The following is a 13,399-nucleotide window of genomic DNA, read 5'->3' on the forward strand; positions in this document are numbered from 1 at the left end:
TCCCCCTTTTAGACTGTGAGCCCACTGTTGGGTAGGGACTGTCTCTATGTGTTGCCAATTTGTACTTCCCAAGTGCTTAGTACAGTGCTGTGCACATAGTAAGCGCTCAATAAATACGATTGATTGATTGATTGATTATCACTGGTATTGATACAGCATCAGCATGGGAACAGTTCATGAGCCTCAGCCCTGATGCCCCCAAATTGTAAGCTCCTTATGGACAGGGATCATGTCTGCCACTGTGTTATGTCCTCGACAGTCAGTTCCCTTGATAGTGGCTGTGACCTTCACTCACGTTAGCCAGGAATTTTTTTTTTTTGAGCTTCTTACTGGGCCTGTCCACCTCTTGGGACTCCCTAGGTGGTCCTTCAGTCAGAAACTTCCATCACGATGGCTTAGCCCCACCGGGCAGGATACTGACTAGAACCACGATCTCCCGATTGCTACGGTAGTCTTTCTACCAGACTAACAGTAAAAACATCTCAAGTGCCTGTCCCGCCGGTGGAGGTTACACTATTTCCCATTTAAATCCCTGATGTCTGAGCCATCCTTACCTGACTAGTAAGGGGCCAGAAAAGATGCGCTACTGGATTTTCATGGACAAGGTATTCAAATGTGCAAATGGTTCTCTCTGTAAAACACTCTTACTCATGGATGCAGAGTTAACATTGGCGGTGCCATCTTCAATCAAACATATTGAGCGCTTACTGTGTGCAGAGCACTGTACTAAGCACTTGGGAGAGATCGTCAAATAATCTTCGACGTGAAGAACAACGTCCCAACCAACGTGTATTGAAGACACTCATTTTGACAGAACTGAGTGGGTCTGCTGTCAATAATAAAATAATACTAATAATGGTATTTGTTAAGCGCTTCGTATGTGCCAAGCACTGTTCTAAGTGCTGGGGGAGATAGAAGGTAATCAGGTTGTCCCACGTGGGGCTCACAGTCTTAATCCCCATTTTCCTAACTGTCAACTGATAAAATGGCTGTTCTGCCAAGGAAATAGAAGAGAATGCTGTATATGCTAATGTTTCGTCCATTGTGTTTCCTTGAGGAAGGGCAGATGACTTTTATTTTAAAGCATGGAGTAGTAAATTTTTCTGTTTATATTCAAAGCTAAGTTAACAGACAGTGAAAAGAGGGCATTTTATCTCGCAGTTTTTTTTCTAACTCTTTTGTCCTAACTTTTCAAGCCTGTGACTTGTAATGGGGGGCTGATGTTGGTGGAGAAGAAGGCTCGAAAGGCAGGAATCATAATAATGACAATAACTGTGGTGTTAGGTGCTTACGGTGTGCGCTAAGTACTGGGATAGAGGATAATCAGATCAAACAGTACCCCTGCCCCACACGGGGCTCACAGTCTAAGAGGAAGGGAGAACAACTATTTCATCCCCATTTTATTGAAAAAAATTAAGTATTTTGCCCAAAGTCACACAGCAGGCACATGATGGAGCTGGGGTTAGAACCCAGGTCTCCTGACAGCCATTCAAACAACCGAAGTTTTAGACTTTATGGCAAGAATCGTTTTTACATTTGCATAGTTACTTTCGTTTTAAGGCGAATGCAGTTGCCAAAAAGATATCCTCTTTGGGGTTCTGTCCAAAGTATAGAAAAGCCAAGAAAATGAGGGTGAAATAGGTGTCCCACAGATGCCCTTTTCTGTCTGTTTTTATGATGGCTCTGCTGGCATTATTTTGACAAGCGTGCTCTTTTAGCATAAAATGCTACATAGGAGAGGGAAGAATAGCTTTTATCCTGAATTTCAGGCTACTGGGCCCCTGCTTGTGAGAATCCACACAAACTGACAGGTCGAAAGTTTAGATAGGAACTTTGTGTGGTTTACCCTCCTCCTGAGAATGCACGTTATGGGAGGTAGGCTTATTTGCAGGTTGTGAGGCACTTCAGTGATAGTGGATTTCTAAAATATTGTAGTTTTTTAGTCCAGGGGAGTTGTGTTTGGAGGTGACAATGACTTGTGTGGTCCATTCAGCATCTCCAGCACAGAGTACAAATAAATATTTTGGGGAAAACTTGAGTGATCCTAAATATAGTGTAAATTCATTGTTTTTTGCTTTCAGACTTTCCAGCCTTGTAGGGGATTATCTTGGTCTTAATGAAAAAATATCAGGAGAATGTAAATTGGGTGAATTTTTAAAAATAAATATAGACTAAAACTAGATAACTCACATTGGGCATGTAAGTAGTTGCTTATTTCTGCTTATCTCTTCTTTAGCACTTCATTGCACTAATTGTATCCTAAGGGAATAATGCTTTAAAATGTAATGGATCAGTTTAAAAATAATTTATAGTGACATAATGGTTAATCCTTTCAGAGAGGCTAAACTCTTTGTTTAACGCTCAAAAATATACATCGTTACTTTTGAAACTAGATTCTTCATTGTAATTGGGCCTAGACCTAAGGGAAAGGAAAATAGGATTTCAGCTTTAATAGCAGTAATTGCTTGCTGTAACTAAATCAAATGAACTCTGGAAATATATTTTGTCAGTCAATACTGTATGCAAAGCACTGTTCTAGGTGCTTGGGGGAGTTCAGTAGAGTTAGTAGACACGATCCAATCAATCAGTCGTATTTATTGAGTGCTTATTGTGTGCAAAGCACTGTACTAAGTAACTGGGAGAGTACAATATAATAGAGTCGATACACACATTCCCTACCCACAACGATCTCTGCCCTCCTTGGGTTTTCAATCTAACAGAAGAGATGGGCGTTAAAATAATCAACAAGTATGAAGGAGTGGATATGTAAATTAGTAATGGGGTAGGTACAACGATATAATAATAATGATGGTATTTGTTAAGCACTTACTATGTGCCAAGCACTGTTCTAAGTGCTGGGATAGATACGAAGTAATCAGGTTGTCCCATGTGGGGCTCAAAGTCTTAATCCCCATTTTACAGGTGAGGGAACTGAGGCACAGAGAAGTCAAGTGACTTCCCCAAGGTCACACAGCAGAGAAGTGGCGGAGCTGCGATTAGAACCCATGACCTCTGACTCCCAAGCGCATGCTCATCCCACTAAGCCACGCTGCTTCCCATGCTGGGTCACGTGGGGAGAGTCAGAATGGAGAGGGGAGAGTCGGGGTGTGGGATGGTCCGTGCTGGGTCACTGGGGGAGAGTTGGAATGGAGAGAATTGAGGTGGTGCTGAAGTGGCAGTTGAGAGTGAGACATCCACTCCTAAACCTCACCCCTGTCCCCTCCCATAGCACTTACATACATATCCCTATACTCGGTTGCTTCCCTTGTCTCGTCTTGTCTTTAGCTGTCCAGTCATCTCCGCCCCATAGCGACGCCATGGACGTATCTCTCCCAGAACGCCCCACCTTCCATCTGCAATCGTTTCGGTAGTATATCCGTAGAGTTTTCTTGGTCAAAATCCAGAAGCGGATTACCGTCGCCCCCCTTCCGCACAGTAAACTAGACTCTCCGCCCTCGACTCTCTCCCGTGCCGCTGCTTCCCAGCACAGGGGAGTTTTGACTTGTAGCAGATTGCCTTCCACTCGCTAGCCATTGCATGTCATTTAATTTTTTTGGTGTCTTCCCCATTAGATCGTAAGTTCCTCGTGGGCAGGGATCTCGTCTACATTACGATACTCTTCCAAGCTCTAAGTTTAGTGCTCTGGCCACAGAAAGCGCTCAGTAAATACCATTGATTGTTTAGAAATTAATCCATGAAGGCCTCCTGAAGGAGATGCCTTCTCCGAAGGGCTTTGAAGATGGGGAGAGCTGTGGTCTGACTGATGGGAAGTGGGAGGGAGTTCCAGGCAGGAGGGAGGGGATGAGCCTTGGTCAGAGGTAGGAGAGATGAGAATGAGGCTTAGTGATTAGACTAATAAGAGGTAGTCAATCAACTCTCTCACTCCTCCCTTGTTTTGCTGATCTCCTACTATGGCCCATCCTGAACACTTCACTCTGATGCCAATTGACTCTCTGTGCCTCGATCTCATCTTTCTCACCGCTAACCCCTTGCCCACATCCTCCCACTGGCCTGGAACTCCCTCCCCCTTCGTAGCCGACATACCACCTCTCTCCCCACCTTCAAAGCCCTCCTAAAATCACAATTCTTTGAAGAGGCCTTTCCTGACTAAGCCCTCATTTTCCTCCGGGTCACCTATGCATTTGATATTCACCCCACTCTCAGCCCCACGGCACTTATGTCCATAAGCGTACACTCTGCCATTTCCCACATCTGTAATGGATTTAAATGTCTGCCTCTCCCTGTAGACTGTGAGCTCCTTGGGGGCAGAGAACGTGTCTGCCAACTCTATTGGATTGTATCAATCAATCAATCAATCGATTGTATTTATTGAGCGCTTACTGTGTGCAGAGCACTGTACTAAGCGCTTGGGAAGTACAAGTTGGCAACATAGAGACAGTCCCTACCCAACAGTGGGCTCACAGTCTAAAAGGGGGAGACAGAGAACAAAACCAAACATGCTAACAAAATAAAATAAATAGAATAGATATGTACAAGTAAAATAAATGAATAAATAGAGTAATAAATATGTACAAAAATATATACATATATACAGGTGCTGTGGGGAAGGGAAGGAGGTAAGATGGGGGGATGGAGAGGGGGACGAGGGGGAGAGGAAGGAAGGGGCTCAGGGAAGGAAGGGAATTGTACTTTCCCAAGCACCTAGTACAGTGGTCTGCACACAGTAAGCACTCAATGATAATAATAATAATGATGGCATTTGTTAAGCGCTTACTACGTGCAAAGCACTGTTCTAAGCGCTTGGGAAGATAGATGATCAGGTTGTCTCACGTGGGGCTCCCAGTCTTAATTCCCATTTTACAGATGAGGTAACTGAGGCACAGAGAAGTTAAGTGACTTGCCCAAAGTCACACAGTTGACAAGCAGCAGAGCCAGGATTAGAACCCATGACCTCTGATTCCCAAGCCCGTGCTCTTTCCACTGATTCATGCTGCTTCTCTCAAAAAAAAAACATCGACTGATTAGCAAGGTAAACTTGCCATTCTATGGTTCACTTGTGGACAGGGAAGGGGTCTGTTATATTGTACTCTTTCAAGCGTTTAGTACTGTACCCTGCACACAGTAAGTGGTCAATAAATATGATTGATTGCTTTAGGTTTGCTTCTTTATTGAAGAAAGGACACAGACCTGCAGAACTTGTTTCCCAGGGTGTCTGTTAACTCTTGCACTTAGTAATGTTGAAGCCTCATTGCTGGATTTGGTTGTTTTTAGCAATGGTATGTAGGAAGGATTTAAGCTTTCCCATGATCTGGGATTTTGTGTGGATTTTTGATCAAATGCACTGAATAAGAATAATAATGGTGGTATTTGTTAAGCATTTACTATGTGCCAAGCACTCTTCTAAGTGCCAGGGTAGATATAATACAATTGGATCAGACACAGATCCCTGTCCCACAGGGACCACAGTCTAAGAGGGAGGAAGAACAGGTAATTGCCATTGTACAGTTGAGGTAATTGAGGCACAGAGAAGTTATGTAGATTCTCCTGGCTCCACCATTTGTCTGCTCTGTGACCTTGGGCAAGTCACTTCTCTGTGCTTCAGTTACCCCATCTGTAAGATGGGGATGAAGACTGTGAGCCCTGTGTGTAATACGGACTCTGTCCAACCTGATTCTCTTATATCTATCCCAGAGCTTCGTGCAGTGCCTGTCACACAGTAAGCGCTTAACAAATACCACTAAAAACGAACAAAAAATAATTCATTTTTTACTTATGTAATTTTTCAGTTTCTCAGAAAGCATTGCAGACTAATGTAAATCTTTATGTGGAGTGCAAGGAATAAATTGCCTTATTTGTAAAAGTCTGCTCAGCTTTAAAACACAATTGGAGCAGATCGAAGAATATATTCAGCTTCACCGTTCCACCAGGGTAGAAATATCTTCATGTAGAGTCCCTCTCAGTTTGCTGAAGTGACTTAGTTGATTTCTGCTACAGTATGCAGACAGTTCGCGAATATTTGATATTGAACTTGAGTAGGGAGAATATGGATTTAATGATGTCTCTGTGTGGGGAGTAGGGGCTGAGCGACCTCTCTTTCCCTGGAAATCTAGTTTTGTAGCAGGTGTTTTTAGTTTGCTTTAGAGAAACTTCTGAAAGTAAATATAATTTAAAATGGGGGGGGGGGGTGTTTTGGAAAGCCTGCATTATAATTTATGAGCTGGTAAATGGTCCCCTTTAATGCAGCCTGTAGGGCAGGGTAGTATTATCCAATTAAGATGCCATGGGAGGCAGGGGAGAGAGAATATGGGGGTGGGGTGGGGTGTGAGAAGAGTGTGACTTGCCAAGGCGTTCCGTTAATGAAGACTCAGCTACGTGACAGATAACTAGAATTCCAACTTCAAATCTTGGGAGAGGTGTGGTTTCTAGACAGAAACAAAAACCCGTATGGAGCAATTGGTAACAGCACCAGTGGTTTATGCAGAGTGCCACGCATGCACTCTCATCTCTGCTGGTAGTTTCCGGAGTGCAGTGAACAAGTAACATGGCTTAGTGGAAAGAGCAGGGGTTTGGGAGTCAGCGGTCGTGGGTTCTAATCCCAGCTCTCCCACTTGTCTGCTATGTGACTTTGGGCAAGTCACTTAACTTCTCTGTCCCTCAGTTCCCTCATCTGTAAAATGGGGATTAAGACTGTGAGCCCCATGTGGGACAACCTGATTACCTTGTATCTACCCCAGCGCTTAGAACAGTGATTGGCACATAGTAAGCGCTTAACCATCATCATTATTATTATTATTAGGTAGGTGGAAAGGTGAACAGTACATCGCCAAGTGCATACAAAGGTTTTTGTTTTTCTTTTAATAATAGTAACAGTAATAATCATTATGGTATATAAGTGCCAGGCACTGTACTAAGCACTGGGGTGGATACAAGCAAATTGGGTGGACCCAGTCCCTCTCCCATGTGGGGCTCACAGTCTCAATTCCCATTTTACAGATGAGGTAACTCAGGTACAGAGAAGTGAAGTGACTTGCCCAAGGTCACGCAGCAGACAAGTGGTGGAGCTGGAATTAGAACTCATGACTCACAGCACTATACCATGCTGCTTCTGAGCACGCAGGACTCATTTACAGTTGAAATGAGTTGTAGTAGAGAGCCAATGCTGTGCCATAGCCATCACCCAGAAGGCAGTTGCCTTGGTAGCCTCTGGTCAAGGAGCATCCCTCGGGGGTTCTTCGGGCCGAAAGCTTCCCCACAGAGGGCATAGCTGGGGCTAAAACACAGATCTCCTGATATTCCGAGCTGTGTTCCCTGTGGACTATAAGCTTGTCGTGGGCAAGGAATGTGTCTGTTATATTGCTGTGTTGTACACTCCCAAGTGCTTAGTACAGTGCTCTGCACCCAGTAAGCGCTCAGTAAATGCGATTGAATGATCGACTAACAGCAGTGCTACTGTAACCAGAGAAAAAGAGCAAAAGGTGTTTTCCCATCATTACACCTAGCCAGTGGGGACAGCCTCATCATCTTCATGAGTGGTATTGATCGAGCATTTACTTTGTGCAGAGAGCACTGTACTAAACGCCTGGCAGAGCACAACACAACAGGGCTGGTAGACACATTCCCTGCTCACAACGAGCTTACCTCTCCTTTTTATCATATTTGTTAAACATATATATGTTTGTACATACTTATTACTCTATTTATTTTACTTGTACATATCTATTCTATTTATTTTATTTTGTTAGTATGTTTGGTTTTGTTCTCTGTCTCCCCCTTTTAGACTGTGAGCCCACTGTTGGGTAGGGACTGTCTCTATATGTTGCCAATTTGTACTTCCCAAGTGCTTAGTACAGTGCTCTGCACATAGTAAGCGCTCAATAAATACGATTGGTGATGATGATGATATTTGTTAAGCGCTGCTGTGTGACCTCGGGCCTTCGCTTCCCCGTCACTCAGTTACCTCATCTGGAAAATGGGGATTGAGCCGGTGAGCCCCATGTGGGACAGGGATTGGGTCAACCCGATTTGCTCGTATCGACCCCGGCGCCTAGTACAGTGCCTGGCACATGGTAAGCGCTCAACAAATACCACGATTATTATTATTATTAAGCACTGTTCTGTGTGCTGGGTAGGTACAGGATAGGCAGGATACAGTCCCTGTCCCACATGGGGCTCCCAGTCTAAGTAAGAAGGGGAACAGGTGTTCAATCCCCATTTTGCTCTTCCTTCCTTCTCTAAATTGGAGGGCTGGCATGGAGAGCCGTCGGCATGTGATTTCCTACTTTCATTGCCCCCACGCCCCCAACCTCCTGGAGATCTGCAATGGCACCTGCAGTCGAAAAAGAAGAAGAAGCCAAGCTGTCAGCAGAGGCCAGAGAGGAGAAACCTCATCTCTGTCTCTCTCCTACTGCTTACCTGCTAGCTGAAGGCCGATCCGAGTCATAGACAACCCAACAGGTGACCCGCGAGTTGCCATGCTTCCCCTCCTGTATATTTGAAGAGTGCGTACAAAGGTTTTTGTTTTTCTTTTAATAATAATAACAGTAATAATCATTATGCGGAGAGAGCACGGGCCTCGGAGTTAGAGGATCTGGTGGATAGAGCGCTGGCCTGGGTTCTAGTCCGGGCTCTGCCACCTGTCTGCTGTGTGACCTTGGGCCAATCACTTCACTTCTCTGGGCCTCAGTTACCTGATCTGTAAAATGGGGATTGAGACTATGAGCCCCATATGGGGCAGGGACTGTGTCCAACCTGACTGACTTGTATATAATCCAGAAAGTGCTTGGCACATAATAAGCGCTTCACAGGTGCTATAATTGTTATTTATTATTATTACCTCTGCCACTTGCCTCTGTGTGACCTTGCACAAGTTATTTAACTTCTATAGACCTCAGTTTCTTCATCTGTAAAATGAGGATTCAATACTGCTCTTCCTCCTACTTAGACTGTGAGTCCCATGTGAAGCGAGAATAGTGTCTGGTCCAGCCTGATTAACTCCTATCTACCCCAGCGCTTAGAACAGTCCTTGACACATAGTAAGCATTTAACAAATTCCATAATTATTGTAAGCTTGATGCTGCTAGAGGTGCTGTCTTTTTAATTTATTTGATATCATCAGTCGTATTTATTGAGCGCTTACTGTGTGCAGAGCACTGTACTAAGCGCTTGGGAAGTACAAATTGGCAACATATAGAGACAGTCCCTACCCAACAGTGGGCTATGGTACACAGCATCAAGTGCAGGTTGGCATATAATAAATATTCCATTTATTGACTATATCTGCACCTCTGGCTTACATTAGGAAAAGTTTTGTTTTTTTTTTAAATTTCCCGGTGCCGCCACCTGAAAGTCCGAATAAAATAATAGGTCATTAGCTTTTGTGATCTTCTACCTGTCAATTCCTGCATCTTCCCAAGGATATGGGAAAGAGTGACAAGGTAATAAACCTGACTGTGCAGAGTGGATGAAATTGAGCAAGGAACCTACAAGAAATATTAATTTCTGTATTTCCTTTGGTTTGGTTGTCACGGAGGAATGCCGCTTCCTGGCTTGTGGTGCTTTTAGCTTGGGAGTATGCAATGGTGACTAGAACGTGGAGAGTGTGACATTAATAAACACGGATAGAGGGACTGGGTCTAAATTTCTACCTGTATAGTCTTTCCTGGCACTTACTATAGTGCTCTGCACACAGTAAGTGCTTAATAAGTACTATTACTACTACTCCACCATGCAAAATTTGCAAACTAGTGCAAATTTGGTGGCAGTCAGGAGACTTTTTTGAAATAATCAGTAAACCGGCAATAACTCTCTCCAACCCGAAGCGGACGGTTTAGCAAATAGCTGCTACAGTCGCTGTTCTTTCCTAAGGGCTTAACTCGCTCTTGCTCAGAAGCTCACTCGGGGTTTGATTGGGTCACACAGCAGACATGTGGCAGAGCTGGGATTAGAACCCAGGTCCTTCTGACTCCCAAGCCCATGCTCTAGCCACTAAGCCACGCTGCTTCTGTTCCCCTGTGCTTCAGCCAGTATAAATTAAGATGCAGTGATCTCTCAGGTAAGAAATTTTTAAAGGTGAAAAACCACCCTGCCCACCTGAAACATTGTAGGATATAATAATAGTAATTATAGTATTTGTTAAGCGCTTACTATCTGCCAAGCACTGTTCTAAGTGCTGCGGTAGATACAGGGTAATCAGGTTGTGCCATGTGGGTCTCACATTTTTAGTCCCCATTTTACAGACGAGGTAACTGAGGCACAGAGAAGTTAAGTGACTTGCCCCAGTTCACACAGCAGACAAGTGGCGGAGGCGGAATTAGAACCCACATCCTCTGACTCCGAAGCCCGTGCTCTTTCCACTGTGTCCCGCTGCGTCTCGTAGAAAGGGGTTTGTCCCTATGCATCTTTTAGTCTTAGCTCTTTTGCAGATGGGAAAACAGTCACCCAGAAAACTTAAAGTACATTTGCTTGGGGGCAAAAAGGTAAAGGGGGATTGAGATTTGAGAGACCTTGAGCCTACAATCCAGCTAAACGTTTTGAATAAGATGACTCCCGGGAATAACAGTTGTATTAATCGGCTATTTGAGGAGAGCAGGAAATATAGATGGGCCGAAGTGGAATGAAGACTAGGTTCTGGTTTGGCGTGTGAAAATACCTAAGAGGGTGAGGAATGTTCAGAAGAGAATATACTTAAATAAAATTGGGCAGTTTATTTTTTCCCCTGTTCTAGTGTAACACATAAATCCGTGCCTGCCTCTGTGAGCCTTGCTCTTTGGACTAAATGCAACTGTCTCCAGACAATGGATGACTTTCAAAGGGGAAAATCAGTTGGTGTGAATCCAAACTGCTTCAATTTGGAGGTAGCAAAGTACAAGAAAACATAAGATTCTGTTGCCATATTGTCAAACGATTCTTGTAGTATTTGAAGAACCCCTTTAAATACCTAGGTGTATCTAGTCCAGGTTGGAGTTTATTGGTACTTAAAAGGCTATGCGTGCGTGCGGAGAGTGGAAAGGCGCAGAGAGAGCATTGTCCTTGCCATGTTAAAAATCCTTCCTCATTTTTATCACATTGCAATTAAAGGTTTCCAGCAGTTGTCCTGTCAGCTGCCTTGGAGGAACATTTAGTCTTACCAGTATATTCTTGTATACTCTGGCTATCAGTGGCCACAGGGTTTGTGGACGGCTTGTGTTTTTCACCCTCTTCCCCCATCCTTGAGACTCTAAGTTCCTCAAGGGCAAGGTCCCTGTCACTTATTGTACTTTTCACCAGACTAAGTACAATGCGCTGCATACGGTAATAATAATAATAATAACAATGGCATTTATTAAGTGCTTACTATGCGCAAAGCACTGTTCTCAGGAAATAGCGTCGATTGATAGTAATGGAGTTGGAATGATTGCTCTCTGCTCTCCCTTCACTGAAGGATGGTGTGTTTATTTTCCATGCCCCTCATGTAAATTATAGCTTCACTCATCTGTTTTGTGCTTCTTCACTTCTCTTTTTAGCCAATAATCTCCAAACCCTCTGTTTCATCATGATGGGTAATTTTGCTCTCCGGATTAAATGTGTTGCCTTTTCCTCCACAGGCAGGTCCATCTTCGGGGAGTGATCGAGTGAAGAAAGGTGGATCGTACATGTGCCATAAGGTAAAGTCACCTCATGAAATGTCAGGTTTATTAATAATAATAGTAATAATAATGGTATTTGTTAAGCGCTGCTATGTACCAGGCTTCTAGACTGTGAGCCCACCTTCTAGACTGTGAGCCCACTGTTGGGTAGGGACTGTCTCTATATGTTGCCAACTTGTACTTCCCAAGCGCTTAGTACAGTGCTCTGCACACAGTAAGCGCTCAATAAATACGATTGATTGATTGATTGATTAATCATAATTGTGGTATTTGTTAAGTGCTTGCTATGTGCTAGGCACTGTACTAAAGCGCCAGGGTGGATACAAGCAAATTGGGTTGGACACAGTCCCTGTCCCTCGTGGGGCTCACAGTCTCAAACCCCATTTTACAGATGAGGGAACTGAGGCACAGAGACATGAAGTGACTTGCCCAGGGTCACACAGCAGACAAGTGGCGGAGCCGGGATTAGAACCCATGATCTTCTGACTCCCGGGCCTGTGCTCTATCCATTGTGCCATCCTGCGAATGTGTCTGTTACTTAGAAATGGAGAAGTTTAGATTTTTCCACCATCTCTAACTCTGACCTACACCCATCAAGTGGGTGGCAAGAGGTGAAAAGCATGGAGCTGTAAAAGGAAAGAAGGAGCGGGTTGGCTTCCCTTCATCCCTCTCTCCTCCCCACTGTAGCGTGATGGTGAAAACGGAACGCTGTTGTCCTTGAAACCTCTAAGTAATGGGGATTTATTACTTATAAGAAAAAAAAATACGGATATTTTCTATCATATGATGAAAGCTGTCGGTGCTTTTTTCTACTGGGCAGAGAATGTGTCTGTTATATTGTACTCTGCCAGGCACTTAGTACAGTGCTCTGCACACAGTAAGCGCTCAATAAATACCATTGACTGACTGAGGTCTTCTTTACTGGACTCTGCACATAGGACTCTAGTGATGAGCTGATTCTTTTTTTTTTCTTCTGGTGCTTTGTAAAGGTTTAATGCCCAAGATGTTCTCGATTAGGCCAGTTAGGATTCACATGGTAAATTTGTGCTTCGTATGTAGCATTTTTGGAAGCAGCTTTAATAGCCTGTCAAAGAAAAAGCTGTGTGCATTTGGGTTTAAAGGGCCAATCTCCCGAAATCTCTTCTTGGTTTCCCCATCCCAAATGGCTTTCGGTGGCTTTTTCATTGAGAGGATTTCAGAGTCTTTGCAGATATTTGCTAAAGCAGGGTTTTGCTCAGTCCGGCCTGGTTCTCAAGAGTTCCGTCAGCAGTTGTAGCTGTCTCTCGTAAGTCTGTTGTGTTATACTCTCCCAAGCGCTTAGGACGGGGCTCTGCACATAGTAAGCACTCAATAAATACCATTGACTGCTTGATCATTATCACCACCAAAAGCATCACTTGAGCACTTACTGTAGAGCACTGTACTAGGCGCTTGGGAGCATACAGGTAGGTTAAAAGATGGGCATGTCTCTGCCATCGAGCCACTTATAATCAGTGCAGTGGGCTCGGTGGCTGATCAGAGAGAGATTTTAGTCACAGAATTAAAAGGCTTGATAATAGACGATAGGGAGGGGAAAGATAAACCGGAGAAAGTTGGATAAGTTGGACATTGGATAAGGGGAATTTTATTTGGTCTGTGTTTAGGTCCAAGAGTTTGGGGTTAAATTGGGGAATTTGACGCTAGGAGTTTTAGTAGAAGTTCGTGGAATGCATGTATGTTGGGTGTTTTCTGTATATAACCCGAATAGGACCTGGGAAGTAATAATAATAATGATAATAATTGTGGTATTTGTTAAGTGTTTATTGTGTGCCAAG

At 43.9% G+C, this 13,399-nt stretch overlaps 1 protein-coding gene across 1 annotated transcript in view; it reads left to right on the top strand.

Annotated features, from left to right (window-relative positions):
- The window catches only part of SUMF1 (sulfatase modifying factor 1), a 102,442-nt gene that overhangs the window by 71,464 nt on the left and 17,579 nt on the right, over positions 1 to 13,399 (top strand). The window contains exon 11 of the mRNA XM_038771739.1: positions 11,544 to 11,603. Coding sequence (XP_038627667.1) covers positions 11,544 to 11,603 — 60 coding nt within the window. The remainder of the gene's footprint in view (positions 1 to 11,543; positions 11,604 to 13,399) is intronic.

Source organism: Tachyglossus aculeatus, chromosome X1, assembly GCF_015852505.1.
Source record: "Tachyglossus aculeatus isolate mTacAcu1 chromosome X1, mTacAcu1.pri, whole genome shotgun sequence".
NCBI lineage: Eukaryota > Metazoa > Chordata > Mammalia > Monotremata > Tachyglossidae > Tachyglossus > Tachyglossus aculeatus.